The 24,595-nt window shown below is 39.3% G+C and overlaps 1 protein-coding gene across 2 annotated transcripts in view; it reads right to left on the bottom strand.

The window, feature by feature from the left end:
- crocc2 (ciliary rootlet coiled-coil, rootletin family member 2) overlaps positions 1 to 24,595 on the bottom strand; it is a 224,487-nt gene that overhangs the window by 27,139 nt on the left and 172,753 nt on the right. For both annotated transcript variants that reach the window (XM_051922722.1, XM_051922721.1), the window contains exons 22-28: positions 23,944 to 24,078; positions 18,626 to 18,769; positions 7,426 to 7,664; positions 6,247 to 6,406; positions 3,983 to 4,150; positions 2,835 to 3,219; positions 62 to 240 (exon numbers count right to left, since the gene is read on the bottom strand). In XM_051922722.1, the coding sequence (XP_051778682.1) occupies positions 62 to 240; positions 2,835 to 3,219; positions 3,983 to 4,150; positions 6,247 to 6,406; positions 7,426 to 7,664; positions 18,626 to 18,769; positions 23,944 to 24,078 (1,410 nt within the window). The remainder of the gene's footprint in view (positions 1 to 61; positions 241 to 2,834; positions 3,220 to 3,982; positions 4,151 to 6,246; positions 6,407 to 7,425; positions 7,665 to 18,625; positions 18,770 to 23,943; positions 24,079 to 24,595) is intronic.

Here is a 24,595-nt window from a genome sequence, read left to right as displayed (position 1 = left end):
AACAGTTTATTAATTGCTGCAAGAACTGTGCCGTAAAACAATGGAATGATTCAATACTCACCCTGTCTCTCTGAGCCTCGCGGAGTTCCTGTAAGAAGTCCCGAAGTGCATTCCGAACCACTTCTGGGTCCAGGTCAACATCACCACCATGTGTTGGGGACATTGAGCGAATTGGAGAGCTGCAACGGCTGCCAGATGGGGTGGTAGTAGAACACTGAAGTCCTTCCAAGGCATCCAAACCTGAATGGAAAATGAGAGATACCTTGTTGAATGTATCCTCCAGACATTCATAATGACAAAACTCTTTTAACAGTACTGGACACAAGCTCTGCTGCTTGTTCTGCAAGGTGAAATTTGGCAGAGAAAATAACTACATTGAACAAGGGAATGGACAAGGTGAAATCAAAGCCAAAAGCACCAGGACAAATGGTTAATAAAGTCAAAAAAGTTTTGAAATGATACAGTATAACTCCACAATGCAAAGCAGAAATTAAAAATGAGGAGATGCACAAACCATTCTAAACCTTTACATCAATCACATGCTAATTACCATAACAAATTTTCTTTTAAATTTCTCATCTGAAATCTTGGACAACTGCATGGTTCTAAGCTTTATGGTGATGACGCCGACTCTCACACTGTGACTTCTGATTGTCACATTGTAGCGATGAACATACCAACCATAAACTCCGCTGATGTCCTGCTGATATATGCTTTCAGAAGGCCTATTATGGCACTTCCCCAACTCTTTTAAAAGCTGTTTACCTACATTTTTTCTTTTTAATTGTCAGACCTGCACTTAATTAAACACTTTTAAAATAGTATGGTTTTCGGCTGTAGATCAGTAGAACATTCTCACTGTCCATCAGTGGCACTTGGTCTCTTGTTTCCAGTACAGTAAGGCTGTAAATACCATGGTGAAAATCTCTGAATGAGGGCAGATCTGGGTTTAGTGCTTGCACTAGTTACCACAGCAGATGTCCCCCAAAACGTCTGGCTGGCTAGTTTTGTAAAAACAACATGGAGTAGCTGAAGTATAGTCAGATTGTTCAGTGATGACAACTAAAGTAGAAAGTTTATCTCCAACCATTTCATGAAGGTTGTTTCAGGATTTCTGTGCTGTGGTGGACTATTTGTGTTCTTGCCTTACACTTGACACCACCATAATAGGCATTAAACTTAAAAGTGAATAGCACTAGTTCAGAAAACAGAAGAATAAGTAGATCAGTTTTTTCAAATTGAGCTATTTATGCCAGAGATTTAGGTCCTAAACTCCTGAGAGTGAACCTGCACCTTAACAGCATATGGTATTGAGAAAAGGAAGCATTTTTGGAACCTGCGCTAGTGATTGCATAATATAATAATCATATAGACCTGGAGTGAGTTTCTTGGGATGTGGTTGCCTCATATTACAGCATGGCTGACATTTTGCTTATCCCAGATAAAATCACTAGCCATCACATTGTTGTATGTCAAATATTCTATATTTGTGGTAAAATGGTATCCGCCCCAGGCTTGGTTCCTACTAGGAAAAGCTCTGGCCTCCCTTTATCCTTAATTGAAGTTGGTGGCATGTTCACTACTTACAGTATAGATTTAACAACTTGACAGAATATTACTGTAATCTTTATTTAGTTGTGTAGTCTTTCTGTCTAAGCGAGCATCCTGGTTGTATTCTTTTAGGTGAAAGTAACCTCTCCATTTTGGTGTTTTGCGGAGTTTCAATTTACTATTGGAATGAATGCCACATTACATTCTTCTTACAAGTCCACAAAACATTAAAATTGGATTATTAAAACAAATTGCCACTTTACACTGGACATATCATCTGCTGCTAATATGTTTTCTTTCTAGCTTGGTCACTCTCAACTACTGATTCACATGATTGGCTAACTCACTAAAGTGACATTTTGCCTACTACATTGTTTTTGGGGTGCTTTGTCTAAATATAAATATCATGACAGACCACTAAGTGTATCCTTCAAGTTTTTCAGGACTGTATTCTACTCATTATTGCCGACTCATCACTTGATGCAGTTTGCATGCCAGAGATGCTAGGAAGAAAACATTGCTAAGTGACATATTTTCACACCAGCATGCAATACCAGTAAAATATATGGAATTTGACAACACCCACCCTGATATAACATTCCAACAAATTCTAGTATTGAACAGATTTTATGATGGAATGAGACAGATGGAATGAGACAGGTTTACTTTACATCACATAAAACCAGTTTCAACAGGATTTCAGTTTCCCGTTCATCCACTGATAAATGATGCATAGAAACCATCAGCTTACATTATTTGTAAAATTTGCTCACTGGAATTAACATCTGGAAGGCAAAGCTGAAATGAAATAAAACCATCAGTTCTGATCAGTTAAGTGGCAATATCTAAAGTGCCGGGCATGCAGAAGATAAAGGCTGTATTAATAACACTTAACGTAATTTATAACCCATTCAACATTAACATATATATTTTCAAAAGGTTATGGTTTCTGGAGAAAAATAAAATGTAACACGAGGAAGTATAAAGACTTAACAAGATTTGGTTATATTTAGAAGTACATTAATTTACTAAGATCAGCATGGTGGCATAGTGGAAAATAGGCATAGTGGAAAATATGCATTGTGGAGCATTCCCACATTCAAACAATGGGCATGTAAGGTTAAATGGCAGTTTTAAATTTCCCTCTTATGAGTGAGACTGGGTGTGTCAGTTAATGTCGGTTCTTGCTTTGTACCAAATTATTCCTTGGTTCTGGCTTTTTATAATCTTATAGCAAGAAAAGCGGGTTCAGAAAATAGATGGATGAATGAATAATGTCATACCTTTGATTGGAGATAAACTCCTCTTTGGAGACAGGCTGCGCCCTCGTGGAGCAGGGCTCTGCATCCTGCCAACTCGTGTAATGCCCAGCGTACGTCGGAGGGCAGAATGCAAACCACCCAGTTGGACTTCCAGATCCCTCTTGGCTGACTCAGTCCTCTCCAGTTCTGTCTCGAGAGCATGAACATGGCCCTCAGAGGCACTGAGCTTTAAGGTCAAATCTCTGACCTGAGTACTGGCCCTCTGCAGAGCACCGTCCAGCTCACGGGCATTCTCTTCCATCTGGAGCTTGCTTGCTTGAAGGTCTTCTGCATTGTTCTGGAGCTCTTTGTCTCGGAGCTGTAACTCAGACTCCAGTTCTGTCACCTGTTGCTGAAGCCCAGACACCTAGAGGAAAATAGTAAGTAGACAGACAAGTAAATGTTAACAGACTTTTCTTAGCCCTGCCAAGACAGAATTTTCAAATAAACCTTGTTTTTTCATATAATAACTTAAAGCTAAATCTTAATCTGAAATATTTAATTAATATTAAACATTAAGAGGTCCAAAAAAGTATGTTTTGCTGAAGAAAACTGTTTAGTGTTTGTTTGTCAAATGTCAGGGAGAAATCTAAGCTCTGAGCAGCTGTTTGGGCATTTGTTATGGGTAGAGCTCCTCTTTGTTGTAATGCATCTTAGACTAAAGGAATGCATAAATCCCCATAAGCAGGATCAAAGGATGAGATATTCCAGGAGTTAGCTGTAACTGTATAGATTTCAGGTCCCAGAAGTTGGCAAAATTAACTAAACTGTGGGACTGCTACGCAGCATTAATCCCTGGCATATGGTTACCTATGTGGATGCTTCAGAAGGGACACTTCAGCTTCTGTGGAGTGTTATAAGGATTCCCCTTGGAGGTAACATTCATTTCTACATATCTATATTAAAACAATAACCACTTCTTGCAAAGTAAACTTGGCATATATTATCAAATTATATTGCCTTTCCCAAAACATAAATGGACATGAAAAAGATGCTAGTGAACCCATTATCCCTAATTTGGCATAATCGTTTTTACAGTTATGAGAAAAAGCTGTGCAAAGTAACTGATATGACATGGTCTGAAGGAAAAGCAGCTGAGCAAAGAATCTTAGAGATGAGCAGTGGCCAACCTCTTTCAAGACAGTCTCTTTGCATGTTTCTGTCTCAGCAATTTTCTGTTTTAAAGACAAGGCTTCACGGCGGTTCTCCTCTTCTCTTTGTTCGTCTTGTGTCAGCCGGGCCTGAAGGTCAGTGAGTTCCTTAGTAAGCTTACCATTTTCACTGTCAAGTGTTTTAACCTGAAGAATGAAAAAGAAAGAAAGAAAGAAATCTCAGTGATGACTCTCAATTTTAGTGCTTCTGATTCATGACATCAGGTTGTAGCAGTTGGGACAAGCCGAGCTCAGGTTCTCACTGTTACTAAAACAGTGATTTATTTAATTTATTTCAAGGACCCCAGGAATGCACCTAGTCTTGAAATGGCACATACAGTATGCTCACAGAGACACATAATAAAGTAGCTCAAAAAGAATAGATAAAGAATAAATTAACTAAATGAAGAAAGCATAAAATATCAATAAACATATGCAAAATCCATTTAAAATTGTCCTGGTGGCAATAATTATTTAACAAACACCGAACAAAATGAAACTGAACTAAACACTAGGCACTACATGATAAACAACACTTATGACACAGTCCAAACACAGTTCAGCACTGCTGGAGTAAATGATTATAATAGTGAATGAAAAACCCCTGTGAACAGCTAGTTTTGTCCTACCAGGTTCCATTTGTCTCATGAAGATTTGGCATGATTGGGAGCACTCCCCAGACAAAGATGTATCCAAACAAGTGAAATCACACATACAAATAGGCACAGGACAAGAATATAAATCTAGAAACAACTATAATGCATTGTGGTTGTATTTGTAATCCAATAGATGTGAAGTGTAGAAACAAATAGATACAGATGATCACAATCCCACTCACCATCTTTCGGTTCCTCAGCACCTAATCATCCTTCTTCCCAGCAACCAACACAACCCTCAGAAGCTGCCTAATGGTGTAATACTACCAGGATTTGTAGGCAATTTAAATGATGTTGATACAAGGTTGTCCTCATTTGGCATGATTGTGTTTGCAAGAGTATCCTGCAATGGGCTCATACTCCATGTATTATGTCCAAAGTTGTTAGGCCTTGTGATAACTTATGTCACTGAGAAAATGGAGGGACTGAAGAAACTGTATCAATAGGGGAAACTCATTTAAACATTTCTTGTTATCTTGTTATCAATGATTCTAGGAGCCGTTCACAACACTCTCTAGCTACTTCCTGTCTTGATAGAAGAAATCAAAACATCTTCAATAACATACCTTCTTTGACACTGAACCCCTTTAACTGTCTTGAAAAGAAGAGCCTCTGCTGTTTTTTTCCAACCATACTAGATGCATTTAATTCCCACATTAGAGTAATGGAAATAATGGTGCCCAGGACCTTGAAATTATAACCACTTATACAACATGGCCATTGATGAGGAAAGGTGACAATGATTTCTTACTTCCTGTTGTATAAAGACCAACTCACTTTTTTACTTTTTTGACATATGGTTCAAGATTATTTAGGTTATATCATTTGTTCAGTTCCTTTACCTCATATCTGTGCACAGTCTCATCATAATCACAAGAATGGTGTTGCATGAAAACTTAATTATTTTTGCTTTGTCATACCATTACCAACACTACGTTACTCTTGCTATACTTCTGTTTTACAGCATATCATTCTCCACCATGCCATAGCCTACTTTTACCTATCATTCATTTAATATTGTACACTGTTACACACGTGTGCATGGGAGGCAGTCAATAGGCTTAAAGAAATGTATTAATATACCGAACCATGGGGTGGTAATGTGCACTAACACCTTCTCTCTTTCCTCTATGGACCCTCAGAAGGAAAACCCAGCTGATCTCAATTCTGGTTACATCCCTTGAAACACATCCCTTCCTTTTAACCCACTATAAAGTTGCCATATCATTCACTTACTGTATATTTCGGACTCAGTCTGTTAATACGACTCTGAAACATTTGTTTTGCCTTTTTTTCAAGTATAAGTATAAAATTTATCTTGATTTTGTCATTTCTTCTTACAACACATATTCATATCTTACTAAACCCTAACCTTGTCAAACTGCTGACATTACTACCCTACCATTATCCTATCCTGCCCAGTCATTCCTGCTCCAAAAAAGTTCTTTCTCTTACTGCACCTTAACATCCCCCTTTACTTCTCTTTTCCACTATAATATATTTTATTCAGACAGAGAGTGTATTTTGGACATTTTTAGTTGACTGTTTTTTATATAGTTTCTTCTTTGTATTTTACTATTCTCTTACCTGTCTACGAAGTTCCTGTAGTTCACGTCTTGCTTCAAGTCGTGACTTCTCAACTTCTCTCAAGCTGCCTCTCAGTTCAGCTATTTCCTTCTGCAGGGATGCTTTGGACTCCTCCAAGATTGCCAGCCTCTGCTCTTTTTCTTCATTAGACCGTTTAAGACTGAGAGGGAAATAATCTGGTTATATTTGGTTGCAAATAAAATACTCTTCTCTGCTTTTTGGAAAATATATTAAATGTTAACAATGAATTGGAATAAGCACATCACAAAATGAATGAATATATGGATACATCAAATATCAATATAAAGGTTAAATTTGGTATTTTTAAAGTCAAGCTTATTTCTTCACAAAAATAGTATAAATGAGTTTACCATGTGAATTTGTGTTCTAAAGTTAAGCATTTTCAATAAATAAAATATATCTTTCCTGCAGTGGAGCTTTATAATGCAGGTGAATGGGGCATGGTGAACCACCGGATATAAATGCCTAAAAATTTACTAATGAAGCAATAAAGTCTTGATATAAAAAACATGCCTTCTGTGTTTCTGGCGCATGTTTGTGATAGCAAAAGGGATCTATAAATAATGAGTTTATTGTATACTGTATTCCTGGCATTATTTCTCTCAAGATAAGGACATGTTCTCTGTTTACTTGTGTGAGTTTTCACATAACTACAGTATAGAAGTAAATCAAAACAAAACCAACCATGTGGCATAAATAATCAGCTTATTGTGATTTGGTGTTTCGGGAGGAAACCACGCCTTTTTGGTGTAAAAGATTAATGTTGAGATGGTGTGATCATAAAACTGGGTTTTTTTTGTTCAGAAATGACATGTATAAACTATTTTACAATATGTGTACAATTGCATTGTATTCCATACTTGACAACTGTCTTTGATGTATTTGATAAGCTTTTAAGCTTTTACTTTCTGGTGATGCCCCACAAAATATGCTTTATTAGCCTCCTTAATAAAGCACCAGTGAGGATTACATATTTTTTAAAACTGATAGAAAATGCTTAACTTTAGAACACAATTTCACATGGCAAATAAATATATGCCATGTTTGTGAAGAAATTATTTCGACTTGAAAAATACCACTTTATTTTTTCACTTAATAGATAACATGCAATAGAGGATATTGCTTCCATCTGCTTACAATGTGATGTCAAGTCCCTACCTGCTTTTGTCACTATGGGATTGCTTGACAGTGGCCCTCAGATCTTCATTGGACTGTAGTATAGCTTCCTTTTCTCGAGCTTCATCACTAAGAGCCCGTCGCAACTCTAGAACCTCCTTGCGTTGGGCACTTTGGGCCTCTGCTCCTTCTCTCACACGTCTGTGAGCTTCAATGAGGTCTCGGCGGACACTGTCTCGTGCGTCTTCTGCAACCCGCAACTGAGTCTTCAGCTCTTCCACCTGAAAGTCAACATTCTGCAAGTTGTACAGTGCAAAAACAAACATGCTTACATATAAACATAACAAGTGCAATAAATGAGAGGAGAACATGTAGTTGTGTTGATATTTCATCAAGTTGTCAAGGTTTCTACTACAACTATATGACTTGGTAGTGTGTCCTTTGATCCTTTCTAGCCTCCATTATAAGCACTTTCCTTCAATTTCCAATGTTGTCCTCAAGTACAATATTCAAAAGTGTAAGTGTACTGTTAAAACAACTAGGATAACCCTCAAACTACAATAAATACAATGTAAATGCTGCACATAAATATACACACTCAGGTTTAGGTTTAGGTTTGGTTTAGGTTTATTTGTCATATATAGGTTAACACAGGATCAACAACATACAATGAAATGTGTATGACGAGAAAAACAAGTCACTCAGCCTAGATCTAATAAAGCTAAAAAAATAATTAAAAAAAAAAATAAAAAATTACAAGTTAAAAATAGACAAGCCATATAAAATAAAATATGTACGTTTTAAAAGAAGTTATAGAGCAATATGAGTTGAATGAGCAGCAAGTACAAATGACAGATTGCACAGATAATGTTTTATAAGTACAGATGCATATTCCATAAAGTGCAGATGTATGTTCCAGTCAGTATTCAGAGTGTGTGCAGGTACAGTTTGTGTGTGAGTAGTGCAATGTAGATGTAATGCAATGTAGGTGTAATGTAAGTGTATGTAAGTGTTCAGGTGTTGCTGTTGAGGAGTCGAATGGCCTGGTGGTAAAAACTGTTCTTAAGTCTTGTAGTCCGAGCAGCCAGACTCCTGTATCGTCTGCCAGACGGTAACAAGGAGAACAGCTGGCGTGCTGGATGGCTGTGGTCCTTTATGATACTGCTTGTCTTACGGTGCGATGGAGGTAAATGTCTTCAATGGCAAGGAGACTCTTGCCCGTGATGTGCTCTGCTGCCTTCACCACTCTCTGTAGTGATTTCCGGCTGCTGGCAGAGCAGCTCCCATACCAGACGGTAATGCAGCCCGTCAGCAGACTCTCGACCACACTCCTGTAAAAGTTTGAGGTGATATTGGCATTTATGCCAAACTTCCTCAGCCTCCTCAGGAAGTAGAGCCGCTGGCGAGCTTTCTTAACCACAGTGTCTATGTGAAGGGTCCACGAGAGATCCTCGGTGATGTTTACTCCGAGGAACTTGAAGCTGTTAACCCTTTCAACTTCTACGCCGCTGATGTAGATGGCCTGGTGTTCTCTGCCTTGCTGTTTCCGATAGTCCACGATCATCTCCTTGGTTTTGCTGACGTTAAGAGACAAGTTGTTATCGAGGCACCAATTACTCATTGCCAGCACCTCCTCTCTGTAGGCCGTCTCATCGTTGTCAGTGATAAGGCCTATGATGGTTGTGTCATCAGCAAACTTGATGATGGTGTTTGTGCTTTGTTTTGCTACACAGTCATGGGTGAACAAGGAATACAAGAGGGGGCTAAGCACACAGCCCTGCGGCGCTCCTGTGTTTAAAATGAGTGATGAGGACGTGTGTTTGCCAACTCTCACCACCTGGGGCCTGTTTGTGAGGAAAGAGAAAATCCATCTGCAGATGGTCGTCCCCAACCCAAGATCGTCAAGCTTCAAGACAAGTTTTGAGGGGATGATGGTGTTGAATGCCGAGCTGTAATCTATGAACAGCATTCTTACATATGTATTTCCTCTTTCCAGGTGGGTGAGGGCAGTGTTTATTGTTAGCGCAATGGCATCCACTGTAGATCTGTTTGCTCTGTAAGCAAATTGGAGACGATCCAGCGTGTCGGGGAGGGAGGAGCAGATGTAACCTTTGACCAGTTGCTTGAAGCACTTCATAATGACCGATGTCAGTGCAACCGGGCGATAGTCATACAGACAGGAGACCACCAGTTTCTTTGGGACAGGAATGATGGTGGATGCCTTAAAGGAAGTGGGGACCACTGACTGCCTCAGGGAGAGATTGAAGATGTTGGTGAACACACCTGCTTGCTGGTCAGCACACGCCCTGAGGGCACAGCCTGGGATGCCATCTGGTCCTGGAGCTTTGCGAGGATTGACCTTTTTAAAAGACCTTCTCACGTCAGACGTTTCAAGGATCAGAGTGACAGACTCACTGTCCGCTTGAGGATATAGCACCTATTCTTTGTTGGCTGCATCATATTGAGCATAGAAAGTGTTGAGCTCGTCTGCAAGACATGCAGTGTACTGAACACTGATTGTGTTTTTCTTTTTATAGTCAGTGATGTAGCACAGTCCATTTCACAGGCGCTTGGTGTCAGAGCTGTGGTAGCTTGACTCCACTTTGTCCCTGTAGTCCTGTTTGGCCTTCTTGATGGACCTCCGGAGGTCGTATCTGGCTGCTTTGTATACACCAGAGTCCCCTGAGCCAAAGGCAGAGGTCCGCGCCTTGAGCTTACCCCGAATCTCCCTATTTACCCAGGGTTTCTGGTTAGAATATATGCAAATGGAGGTTTTAGTGACAACATCGTCAATGCACTTGCTGATATATCCTGTGACAGAGTCTGTGAATTCATTGATGTTGCCATCAGCTGCATCCTCAAACATCTGCCAATCAGTTGTTTCAAAGCAGTCCTGTAAGACCCCCTCAGCTTCACTGTCCCATTTGTAGATGTCCCTGTAAACCGGTTTTTCCTGTTTAAGTCTTTGTTTATATGCAGGCAGCAGCAATATAGAGCAATGGTCTGCTTTTCCAAAAGCTGGTAGAGGGAGGGGTTTGTAGGAGTCCTTGAATAAGGTGTAACAATGATCCAGTGTTTGATCACCTCTTGTGGGGGGGAGAGATGTGCTGATAGTATTTAGGGAGAACTTTCTTCATGTTTGCTCTGCTAAAGTCTCCCAACACAATAAATGCTGCTTCTGAGTTAGCGTTCTCTAGTCCACTGATAACATCATACAGTTCATCCATAGCTGAAGCTTTATCAGCTTGTGGGGGGATGTAAACAACTGAAAGGAGAACTGAACTGAACTCCCTCGGGAGGTAAAAGGGTCTAACTTTAATGGTCAGCAGCTCAAGAACCGGTGAGCAGTGCGTTTTTAAGACACACACATCCGTAGCCATCGAAGAGTTAACCACTCAAACATATATACTAAGGCCAGGGGGTGGTGGGGTGCACTAAACCTACCTCTGGTATGTCTGCAGGCCAAATACAGGAAAACCTGCCTGATTGAACATCAACAACGTCACTTCTGGTTCCAGTGCCCAGGCTGAAATCACTTCCGGTTCTGGCGCCCAGACTAACGTCACTTTCAGTTCTGACCCTAGACGACATCACTTCTGGTTTTGGCTTATAAAGCCGCCATTTTTTCTAAGACACATCAGTTCAGTTTGAAACTCAATAGGAGCACATCTCGACTTATTTCAAAGCCCTTTTGCAGCCATGGACAATACACGGGTGGCTTCCAAAAAATAGCAAATTCCAGCCAAGAGGATCTTTTGCACATTGCATTTAAGTAGTGCCCCAAACATTTAACACTACTGGAACTCGGTGGTGTCGAATGATTACTGTGAAGAATATAACCAGGAGATGGTTACAAGATGTAAGAGTCGAAATGGGACGGAAACATGTCAAAACCAGATAAAAGGCAAACAAGAAAGCAACCAGTCAAAAAGGAGTTCAAAACCGACAACCTGATACTTGATACTAGTGCCAATTTGGATTTGATTTAAAACTATGCTTGAATTCACAAACACGGAGTTTTATCCACCAAGGGATAAAGTATGATGTGACTGCCAATATTTATAATGTCACATCACAAGAAACAAAATGGGAATAAAATAAACCACTTCTAATTCACTCTGAAATGATCAAATAATCTCACAAACATATTCTATGGGGTAAAAAAAATATAAAATAACCCAAAATACAAGTGTGGAATGTATAAATGGGTGGACAGGGTTTTTTTTTACACACTAAAACAAATGTTCAACACAAGGATATTCAGAATTCAGGATTAGTAGCACTTTATATTAAAAACAAAGTTTGGGTTGCAGTGGAAACACTGCAAAAACACTGTGAATCAATCAATCTATCTATCTATCTATCTATCTATCTATCTATCTATCTATCTATCTATCTATCTATCTATCTATCTATCTATCTATCTATCTATCTATCTATCTATCTATCTAATAGTGGGCACTATTGTAGTGTAAGAAAAGCAACAAGATTTTTAAAGGTCAAACCAGGAGAGAGACACAAAACAGGAAAGGGTCAAAACCTGGAGATGCATAAGTAATGAAAAAATGAAGCTAAAGAGAAAGACAATATGAATGGACTGCTATTTAAACCCACTGCTGCAACTGTTATGCCACGCCATGCCCCCAGTGACAGGAAAGGTTACCCTGGCAACTAATGGGCACTCAGCAAACACAAGACAGCTGCCAGAAGAAACAAAATTCAAAAACGGCCATGACCTGAAGGTTTTAGGTTTATCTATACCTCTTTTTAAATTAGTACAAAGAATGGGCTAAGCTGTATTTAGAAACAGTGCCAAGTGAAATAGCCTTCAATGAGGCCATATTCATTTGGCGACCACTGATTAGTTTAACCTACACCATCTTAGAGCTGCAATGACTATAGTTGAAATGTTTGAGCTCTGGTTTACCATTTTTAAATAATGTCTTTAGATGTTCTAAATTGGACTTCTTTTATGAAAACATTTTAGGCAAAACTGAGTCACAAATACATTGGACGAAATAAGATTTATTAACAGTTTGGGTTGATGACAATGTTCAACGTGACTTGGAAACCTTTTAAAAAAATTATTAGCAATTTTGGCATTTTTTGTTTTTTTGTGGGTTGTTAACAGTGTTGTAAGGGAGCTTTTACCACATTTCCATCACTGGGTGGCCGTAGCTTTAAACATATATAAATAATGTACTGCATAACAATATTAGCTGGTAGGTGATTCTACAAAGGTCTGGTGTGTGTGAATGTATGTGAGTATTTTGTTAAATGGAATTGCACCACATCTGGGTATTATTTAACTGTGCTAAAGTTCCATGATGCTGAAGTCCTATATAGAAATGAACAGGCTTGAAAAAAGAATGAATGGGTAAATTAATCTATATATTGTGAGTGCTGTGGAGGACAGACTGCCAATCCGACTGGATGACTGCATGACCTCTTGCTAAGATGGAAGGTGCCAGGGGATGGACGAACACAAGCCAGAGGCCAGGAGTAGTTCCATTCCCTATATGTTAGGTGGCAGTGGTCCGCTGGAAGAGTCCCAGCTTGGACACCCACAGGGGTTCATGGGATCTGGAAGTGCAACTCTATCATTGTCCCTGGGTTCTACAAAAGGATGCTGTTGGAATAGGACTGCCTGGTTCTTAGGCAACTTGGGATGCGCTCCACACAAATCATGTTGGGTCACCAAAAGCTATTCTGGGTCCAGTGTAAAAGGAGCTCGCTGCTTTCCCTTGGGGAGTTGGGATGTAGCTGGTGATACTCAATTGGAGGCAGAAGAAGAGGAATGAGCTTTATTGATTTTATATAGTAATTAGCTGTGGTATATTGTACAAGGTGTTTGTAGGATTAAAAATCCAATATTTGAACCCAGGATTGTATTGGGTGTTATTGTGTCTTAGGTTAGGGGCTCAGTGTGTTAGGGGCTCAGTATGTTATGGACATCATCTGAGCTGCAACTCATATTGCAACTAATATTGCACGCACTATTTGGAATAATTTCTTTAAGTGAACAAATCTCTCTTAAGTGGAATATTCGGAGATAAGAATCAGATTAGAGCAGATTGTGGATTTTAAATGACAAAACATATCATAGCAGGGGTTGCTCATGGATTACAGAAAGTTAACAAATAATTCTGTGTGCTCTGTTCTAAGCAACTAGAACTGGTCATTGCCACCATCCCCTTACATCTTTCCTTTCTTTATGCCGGAGCCCCCATCTGGACTTCTTTTTGATACTGTGGCCCATTTGCTTTTTCCATTCAGATTGGAATGCAGTCCCTCTCAGTTACATCACATGCTCTTGTTAATCTACACTGGCACTGCTCTGTGCAGAAACATTCAAGATGCACATTTGTGCCTGCCTTACAGCTTGAAAGTCCTCTGATGTAAAGGTTAGTAAAGCAAACGATCTGAGATTTCATATTTACAAGAAGCAACTAAATGAGGAGTAGAGTAATACACAGATTTGTGCAGTGTCTTTAATCCTGCAAAGCGAAGTGTCACGGATTTTTCTAACACAATGGAAGCAGATGTTTTTAGTGGAAGTATGCCAGATGATTTAGAACAGAGAAAGAGAGAGAGAGAGAGAGAGAGAGAGAGAGAGAGAGAAAGAGAGAGAGGGAGAGACACATAAAGCTGAAAATGAATCCAGTGCGACTAGTGGGTCCAGTTCCTGCAATGGTGTGTTTAACTGAAGCACATCTGTCAACACATGCCATGCACATCCCAGAGAGGCGACCATAGGTTTAATAATTACACCTGTGTCCTGAAAATCACAGCAAATGAGATCTTCTGGATGAGGCCTCCAACTGTGTGTGTTTGGAGTGCTTACTGTCGCCAAACTAAAAGCAGATGTGTGAAATTAGAAGAAGAGTCGCCTGTGATGGAGCGTTTTCAGGAGATAAAATGTTGTCCAAAAGGGAAAAAAAAATCTGCTTTATTCCTTAAGGGAGATTTTTTTTTAAAACTGACAAACATGATGTGCTCCATGTGTTAACATAAAAATGGACCCTGAATTCAAATGCTTCTCTTCAGACATTCAAGAAAAGCTATGAATACAAATGGAGGAGAGGGGAAAAATGATTTATATCATACCCTCAGCACACATCTGTGAGACTGTCGAATCTAGATATCAAGGTCATGACACCAGGTCATGTATTAATACTCATTTCATATTAAAACAGTACCGTTCAGATAAACACGATAGACTATCTGGTACTGGAGACTGATATAAGAAGAAAAAGCAGAGTGAGACCAATAGAGTGGAGCTGAGCTAGGACAGTGAGGAAGGTGATTGGCACAGGTGGCAGGAATTTGTGGAGAGACACATAAAGACCTGATGTGATGTTGGGTAGGACACTTCCAGGTAGGTGGACATGAGATTAGTTGTGGGTTACATGATGGTAAGAGTGCTTCGGACCACGCGCTTTAAAGATTTTATATTTTGAGAAGCAGTTTGCTTTGCACTTTTCTTCATTGTTAACACCATACGTTGGCAAATAAGGTTGGTATAACTGAACCTGTGGATGACACCCCAAGGGTCTTAAATCTGTTTATTGCAAAGATGGAATCTGAGTGCCTGCAAGGTTTTGTAAACCTCTGAGAAGTCAACAAGGATGTGGTGCCAGACAAATACTCATTTCTCACTACTACAGAATTAATTAGCTTTTATGATGCTTTCCAAGCTTGACTTACGTCAAGGGTATCTACAGGCAACTCTACATCCTGATAGCAGAAATATATGTGTTTTTGTGACCTTCATACAGAAGGTTTCCATTAGGCTTCAGTCCTCTGGAACGCTAAGGTGGCAATGCCAATTACTGAACCTCTGTGCCAACCTAATGGAGAAAGTGGATTGAGAAAATAGATGGATGGAAATGTTTAGCAGCTGCTTTATATGGAACTTAGTATGTTTAATGTACGAACTTACAACAATTTTTATTTAATTACGAAAGCTATCTTACAAGGGTTGAAAATAAATAATACAGCACATCAGTATGGATAAAAAGATGTTAGCAAAAGCCTTACACATATTTATTTGGTTTTAGTTTAATCTTCTCAAAGCATTGCTTTCAGGTAGGACTTCCAGAACTTACATGCAATGAATGTCTTTAATTTTATCTATGGCTGAGAGACCACCAGGATGGGCAACAAGCAGAGGCAGAAGATCCAGAATTTGAGCAGGTTAGCCTTTTTATATTGCCAGTACAAGTATTTTATGAGTTTGCTTTACACCTCACATTTCATTAGAACAAAAAATGTTCATGAGACAGGTAAAATAAGGGGGCAGGCAATAGGGCCTCAAAAACAACAGGATGCCGGACTTCCCATATAGTAAGCAACGACAATATCTGGTTGGTTGCCCGATCTCTTATTTATTTGTATGTTGATTTGAAAAACCAGGACAAGCAAAGATACTGCTAACAGACAAAAAGCTCACAAGACTGTATTACCACTCAAGAGGCTGGCTTCGCCATCACAGATGTAACTGCCAACACCAGGCCACCATACCCGTTCTCTGCATGGTTGCGTCACTTTGTCAATACTGAGATGATCTTTTCATGCAACTGACAAAATGTGGCCATTGGGTGTTTTCAGAGATGACAGTGATACCTCTAGGTACAATGCACATTCCAAAGTGACAGCTAATGCTGTATTTAATTTGAACTGGGAAGTCGGAATTTCTGAGTTCCAAGTTGAAAACTTCAACTGGAATGCCCCCACAAGTCAGATTTTCTAATTGTAAAGTTGGGAAAGCATCATCAACCCTGACCTCAAAATCCAAGATGCCTGCACCAATCATCAAAAGAAGTGAAAGTGGTTGTCTGTATTCCAAAAGAGCAAGCACAACAGGCTCTAATGGAGGCGTCTGTATTGGTTTTTAGAATGTTTTACTTGATCATGGTGTACTTGGGTGTGAGGCCATTCCCAGTTGTGACATCTGAATTATAGGGTAAATGGAACGCAGCATAAATTTCTGTTCTACGGAATATCTCAGGAGAGGGACATCCTTTAGTGATGTAGGGTCAAAAGATTGTGAAAATAGGGTCAGCATAAGAAATTTCCAGGAGCTCTTGCACAGACACAATATTTTCAAGGGGAAAGTGCAGAAACTGTACCAGATCTGCTTCCAAGTCATGTCAGAATTCCACAACTGACTTCAATGGTAGTGAGCATGATATCATGTCTAACAATGCATTCTCTCTTCCCAGGGTGAATATAGTTGGAAAATTGCAGTGACACAAATATTTGTCCATTAAAAAAAAAGTAGGTGTGGTCAGTGCCTGTGGAGTCGTAAGACAATACTAGTCAGTACGGACTGTGAAGTGGGCTGTACAATGAATGTGCCACTGCTCACACTCTCATATGAATTTCCACAGTGCTCCCCAGTGGAATACGTTTAGTCTATGGATGTCAAAGAATGAGAAGCAAAAGCTCATGGCCATACTGTACTTCTGAGAGCTCAACATCAGTAACAGGAGATGATGCATTATGGTTTACAAAAGTTTTGTTGCTGATGTTGAAGTGTATCTAAAGTGGGTGCTGACATGAGCTGTTGTTTAAGGGAGAAAACTTCTTGATGACAAGAAGAGAACAACTTTCAAAGTGTGTCTTTTTGCAACAACGTGGCAGAATTAATATGCTGTCATTCCAAGAAACAAATTTAATTCACTTGAAGAATGCAGACACATATGTGATATTTACATGATATTTACATTATACATTATTTGGTAAATAAGTTATATACTGTATACTATGCGATAATACATTTCTAGGAAAATTCACTCAGTAAATTGCTTGATTGATTGATCGTGTCTTAGTGTATAATTTATTAATTCTCCCTGAAACTTCTTGATCTTCACCTTTAACACCCAAAGCCAGTGCATCTGCTGCAATTCTACGTTAACTCTGCCTCACTGCTCTGTCCAAGAGTCAGAGAGAGCCCACACCACCCCACCTTTCCTCCTCGTCACTTTGCTTTAAAAGATTTCACACAATTGTTTTGGAATATTTGCTGCTCGAGTATTATCTTGCAAAAGAATTAAAAGGAGGCAATGCAAATCAAAGATGAGAAGAAACAAGCAAGAAGAGAATGACTAATTTGCTGTCCCAAAAAGGAAACTTGAATCTCCACATGTGTGGTCCGTAGCTGGTGGCTTCCAATGCTGTTAAATGGAGAACGCTATGCCAATGTAAATAAAATGTCACGCTAAATTATTTTCTCTTGTACTGGTACTAATTGGTACAAACTGGTCTTCAACTGGCCTCACACTGCTGCCAAAGCAAGCAGCATTAGCCAATGTAAATAATCTGTCAAGTTAAATTACTTCTTGTATCCCTTTCTCTACCCATCTATACAACCCTCCTCCCCTGTCTTGTCTTGTCATTTAAATGTTTCTTCTCATCAAATGGATAGCAAGCCATTCTCATGTTACGGGACTTAAAAGGAGAGATGGCAACTATAAAGAGTGGAGGGATAATGCTTTAAAACACAGAGCTCAGGCTGGTTTTTTCCTTACTCTGTGCAGTAGTCAGGGTGGATAACATAATTTCTGAGGTGAGATACAAAACAAATGGCAAATTCCTGTTATAAATTACACAGAATACCTGCAATGCACAGTGGCGCAGTGGTAGCGCTGCTGCCTCACAGTTAGGAGACCCGGGTTCGCTTCTGTGGAGTTTGCATGTTCTCCCCGTGTCTGCGTGGCTTTCCTCTGGGCGCTCTGGTTTCCTCCCACAGTCCAAAGACATGCCAGTTAGGTGGATTGGCGATTCTAAATTGGCCCTAGTGTGTGCTTGGTGTGTGGGTGTGTTTGTGTGTGTCCTGCGGTGGGTTGGCATCCTGCCCGGGATTGGTCCCTGCCTTGTGCCCTGTGTTGGCTGGGATTGGCTCCAGCAGACCCCTGTGACCCTGTGTTTGAATTCAGTGGGTTGGAAAATGGATGGATGGATTTCAGAGGATCCACTAGAGACCCCTGAGTGTGGTATAGAAAACTACACCATAAGAAACCACATTGAGTGTGTGGCGGATCAGGATATGAAATGATCCCAGAGCGCTAACCTAAGCTTTTGAGCACCACCAGGGGGCAATATTCTGTTTGTGCCGTCACAACACCACCAGTTTTGTGCCTGCAGTTATGGCAGTATGTGGCAAGTGATAAAAAACAGTATACATGACACCCGAAGATAGTGAAAGATATTTTTCCTTCAATTCCAAACCAATGCTTACCTCACGGACTGCCTGCTCCCTCTGCTGGCCCATCTCTTTAATCTGTTCACACAGGCTGCGCACCTCTCGTTCGTGAGCTGTCACTGCCTCCTCAAATTGTGTTCTCAGTGTGTGCAACTCAGAGGTGATGTTGTTGATGGTATCCTGAGTAAAAGAGGAAAAAAAAACAGTTCATATCAAGTAATTAAATTTGGAGTAAGTAGTCACTTTTAATAAAACTGGGTACTTCAGTAATGCCAACCAGTTTGGGGCAGTCAGGAGCTCACCCAGCATTTCAGAAGTATAAATGGGAATATGAGGTCTGAATTACCCTTGATGCATTTACAGAAGGGAATAACAGAAAACTGAGCAGGGAAATTACAAATTAAGGTCACTGCAGGAAAGGAAAACATTATAGACTCTATTCTCTGATGAGCAGCTACTGTAAACATTTGGCAATTAATTTCTAGATATCAAGATGCAACCAGCCCACAAATGGACTGACTTGTATAGACTGACCAGCCTCCTTTTTCCTGTATTATCTATGTTCCAATATGTTTCATGTTGTGTTAGGCTGACATTATATCAGTCTGGAAGCCAATTAAATGGCTGATTAGTCTAATACGTTTAAAGTGATTGAACCCAATATTAAGTTAATTAAAGAAACAAAAAAGTTGGATTGAAATTGCTCCTCTATTCAGGTTGTAAGTCTTATTTAGCTATGGGTAGTAAACCCTGTAGGGCAGCTGGTGTTTTGTTGTCATTCTTTTTGCTTAAACACTTCTAGAAATTTAAGTGTGAATGCATCTGTTGCATTAATAATGAAATTAATTTTGTACCTCCAATTGCAAAGAGACATGTGCTGGCTTTATTATTATCAAATGATAATTAAAAGGGCAGGCTCAATTATATGACACACTCTGGACCCCCTGGATGTAGTAGCAAAGGAGAGATTTTAAAGAAACTTGAGTGCCATTATGAACAATGCTGCACATTCTCTCTCTGGCACACCAACACTGACGACTTTTAGCCAATGAATTATTCAGCAGAAGTGCGTCAAGAAACACTACTGGGGCTCCTTTACACCAACAGCAATACGTCTGCATGATGCCTCACTGTGACTGGGACTGCCAAGTCAGGTGTGTGTTCAGAATCTATCTATCTATCTATCTATCTATCTATCTATCTATCTATCTATCTATCTATCTATCTATCTATCTATCTATCTATCTATCTATCTATCTATCTATCTATCTATCTATCTATCTATCTATCTATCTATCTATCTATCTATCTATCTATCTATCTATCATTTGTTTATCATAGCAATTTTCTGGTCACTGCTGAGTTGTCCGTGTCACTTTGCAGAGAATGAGAGTGGATCCCTTCAGTGAGAAGATCTGTACTTCTTGGACTTTGTAGTGTCCTGGCAGCTCCTGTAAATTTCTTGATGGTTCTAAAAACCCCAAACACCACAGGTGGATCTTTATTCCTGGTTCCCCATTTTCTGTTGATCTAGATCTTTTGATCTTTATTTTTGCTATGCTTTTCATATCCTTTGAGCACGATGCTTTTGTCATCTGGGACTACTACATCAATTAGCAGGCATTACTTCTCCTTTATACAATAGACAGTTAGCTGTCATATCATGTTCCACATGATAATAGTGTCTTCAGTGCTGACGACAACCTCTGATGTGTTCTGCCACCATCTCTTGAGAATTTGTCCACCTATTGCAATGCAGGTTGACCAGTAAAGATAGCTGGCAACCTTGTTGTGCCAGTTTGTGCTCTCAGAAGAAGCCAGTATTGTACACATGGGGATAATATGACTGATTGTCTCCCCAACTTTGGTACACATTCTGTACTTGTTGCTGACCTGCTACTTCAAGATGTTGTGCTGGTGGCACCTGGTGTTGAGTACCTGGTCCTGAGCTACAGAAATTAGTCTCTCCCTTGAGCCATGCTACACTTACATTTTTCTTTATGCATGATCTGTCAAGATTATGGTAAAATTGGCCATGCAGTGGTTACTATTATCATTATAATTAGACATTACATTGTTCTATGTAAAGTCCACAATCAACTAATAATACTTGGTGATCATTGCACCAGAGGGTTCAGACATGTAAGCAAAGATATCACTGTTCTCTGTACCTGTGACAATAAACATGAAATTAACCATAAACTTGAAGAATGGATAATTGGATAGTGGGGGATTTTAAATATTTTTTTGCCCAAATGTATGAATACAGAAGGCATAAAAGGGTTCCCCAAGTCACTGAGTGTGTAATAGAAAATCATGCTATTAAAGAGATGATTGAACTTGGCATTAGTAAAAGCTGGGGGTGGTGGCCATCTCTTTTAAATAGTAAAAGCAAAACCTTCCAGGGTAGCAATGTCATTTTCTCACTGTGCATCTGAATTTCAGTTGTGGGTATGCCACTCTTAGTAAGGTAAAAATACAAAAGTTATTTTAAATGTATATTTGGCAAGCAGAGAATTGCACAGAAATAACACTAGCATTAAATTATGTAAATTGCCCACAATCCTGAATTGGAATAAAGTAACTTGAATAATAAATGAATGCATGAATGAATGAACTATACTGTGCAGCAAGAATGCTTTTCTTTTAAGAATGTTCACAAACTTCTTCACACTGCAATTATTTTTATAATTGTTGCCACATAGCAGCTAAAGAGTCAATTTGTCCTTTGAGGTTTCAAGCTAACCCATCAAGGTACTACCACACTATAACAGGCTTGAGAAACCCTTCCCTGAACTTGAACTGGAGCACAAGACTGAGTTGAGTTTCTGTGACCCAGGAAGCTACAGTGCAAGGTGGTTATGTCTCTGCTTAAGTTCACGCTTTACTTGCATCTGATTGGTTTATCTGCTTGTAATACCAACAGAAAAGACGTTGAATGGTGCCATGTTACATTTTTGATTATAGTCCGGGGCTCACCATTGTGATCCTTTAATCTTTTTTTAATATTTCTTTCCTGGAACAGAATCCAATTAACTTCAGATGTATAGTTTTGATAGAGCTTAACATCGAACATATTTACAAAAAGAGCTGTGAGAAAGAAAGAAGTAAATGATGAAAAAATGCAAACAAATGTGAACATGTAAGGCTGTAATGTAACTCTGAAATCACATACGCTTAAAGCTGGAAGATTCTCACGGCAATAGTAAGCACTCAAGCACAGTTCAGATGTTGGTGAAACGTGCTGGTCTATGTCTTCCATCCTTTCTCCTCTCAGTTAGTCTGCTATGTACACAGAGCAATAACTCCCCCGCGGTGTCAAACTTGAGAGTTTCATAGTTTAGATTAAAAATAATAACAGCTGGCTTGTATCCTACACTTTGCCAGGAAGTCGTAAAAAGCTCTGAATTTTAGATAAATAAAACATGTGACCTTTTCGCTCACACTTCATATGGTTAAACAAAAAAAAAATTAAAAAAAAAAAACTAGCTCCCATGATGCTGTACCCCATTATATCCTATGTTGTTATGAATGACGGCAATAATAATAAAATAGTGGTGAATGTTTATTGCCCACCACCCACAATGTCCCAATGCTAATCGTATTCAGAGCTGCAATCAGCAGGAGTTGATTTCAGAAACAGATAGCATCTGTTTGACCCAAAAAAAGTTTAAAATAGGGTGGGATGGGGCAAGGGGGGTGTTGTGTTGATCTGCAAATACTTATTCACGTATTTTCAAAAGAGCAGAAAAGTGTAAAATTGAAAACTCTAAGTGCTAAGGTTAGGCAGTTAATGGCCATATGAGCTGATATGAAATGGGAGGAAAATAATAAATTAAAACCTTCAGAAACAAAATATAACCAATGTATTTTATCCTTTAATCCTTCCATTATGGAACCTATTTAATCCAGTTTGTAGTTTATAGCCCAGAGGCCATCTTGGCATCAAAAGGCCAGAAAGTTGTCTATATCTGTCATGGCAGCAAACCTAGTGGAAGTTGTGAAGTTAAGAAAGGAGCTTTATTATGCGGCATTAGCAGGAAGGTCTCCAGATCTGAAAGAGAAGTTCAGGTAGGCCAAAAAATGAATGCTGTGGGAGTGACTAAAACTAAGACTTATGTGTGGAAGGAGTTATGTGCAGACATGGAGAATGTTCAAGTTCCTGCACACCATTTGATGATTCAGAAAGATAGCCAAGATGTTTCTAAAGCTGTTCTCAGTAAGGGTGGAGACACATTGTTATCAACTGGGAATATAATTAAGAGGATTGGTACTTTGAAAAATTGTTGAGCCATTCTTGAAGAAAAAAATTGTAGAAATTTCTGATTGAGAGAGGGCTTATTTCTGTGGCTGAGGTCTCCGTATTTTAACATTTCCACCATTTGAATGTGATCCAGTTACAAATGTATAAAGCAGTGGATACTACAGAGATGTTGCAGTTAATGCATGTCCTCAGTATAGCATGGACAATGTGATATGAGAAACAACAGTGTGGTGTTCCCTATTATTACGATGAATGTCATCTTTCCAAAGGATCATATGCATAAGCCTCCTTGGGAAACCTTTTAGTGGAATACTGCAAAAAATGTGGCTGATACATACAGTATGGCCAGGAAAAAAATTCATTCTGCCCTGGTCATAGAATAGTGGATACGTTCCCATGGTGACCCTGAGATTAAGGAACAGAGGAGTATTGCAAGCATTGTACCAGATGGTAATGGTGAATGTTGAAACTTGGTCCTCAAAAAAAGCTTTATTTTTACCAGTCTCTCTATGTACCTAACCCCATCTATATTCTCAGATGGTGAATAACCAAAAGAATGAGGTCATCTCTACAAAAAGCCAAGATGAGATTCCATACAGAGGACCTAGCCTCACTGTTTGTGATTAGATGAGGTGTACAACAATCTGGAAGGACCCTGGAGTAGACCAATACTTACTGCTGAAGTGCTTTGAGCATCTACTAATCTTCCCATCTGGGCAATTTTCATGAGAGGAAATTAATAGACAGACCCATGGTATTATGGGAAGTTTTTATTATCTGGCTTGGGAGTGTGTTAGAGGGAGCTGGATATTGTTAATGACATATGGAGGCCTGGTATAAGCAACTAACACTGTGACGGTAATCTTCATCAGTAAAAGTGGATAGAGAATTACATGTAGTAAATTATCTGAAATCAGAAATAGCCATAACTCCTTTCCTCTCATGCACCTTCAATTATTGCATACCATCTGTTTTTGGCTACTGCTTCCCTTATTTGCCCCCTTAGAGTGAAAGAAGGATCTTTGTGCACCTATTAAAAGTGTTTTGCTGTGGCACGGCAAGCTAAAGAATCATTTCTCATCTTTCTCACCCTATCCTGTTCTTGACGGCTCACCGCCTCTCTTCGTACACGCTCCATCTCTAATGTTAATCCTGCCAGGTCCCGCTGTGCACTCGCCAGCTTTTCTGCAATCAGTGTCTTCTCAGATTCTTTCAGAGACAGTGCCTGCAAAGACAGAATATTGAGATTAGCAATAGTGGGAGGGAAGGCCCTATTATATTAATGCAAATAAGTTAAACAATCTTAATTTTAATAAGGTGTCTTTCACGGTACACACTAACATAAAATACTTTTTAGAGCAAACAAGATATCTATATACTACAATATGTTGATCTATTGGCAACTGTGCATTAGACTGTCGTAGCACATCTTCTGCACTCTCCTTTAGGCAGGAATGGGGTGAAGTAGCCATAGTCAATCTTGTCACAGACTGTTTAAAGTTATACATACAGTGGTGTGAAAAACTATTTGCCCCCTTCCTGATTTCTTATTCTTTTGCATGTTTGTCACACAAAATGTTTCTGATCATCAAACACATTTAACCATTAGTCAAATATAACACAAGTAAACACAAAATGCAGTTTTTAAATGATGGTGTTTATTATTTTGGGAGAAAAAAAATCCAAACCTACATGGCCCTGTGTGAAAAAGTAATTGCCCCCTTGTTAAAAAATAACCTAAC

This window comes from Erpetoichthys calabaricus, chromosome 2, assembly GCF_900747795.2.
Source record: "Erpetoichthys calabaricus chromosome 2, fErpCal1.3, whole genome shotgun sequence".
Taxonomy (NCBI): domain Eukaryota; kingdom Metazoa; phylum Chordata; class Cladistia; order Polypteriformes; family Polypteridae; genus Erpetoichthys; species Erpetoichthys calabaricus.
Note: the sequence above shows the minus strand (reverse complement) of the source record. Positions and strands in the feature narration are given on the sequence as shown.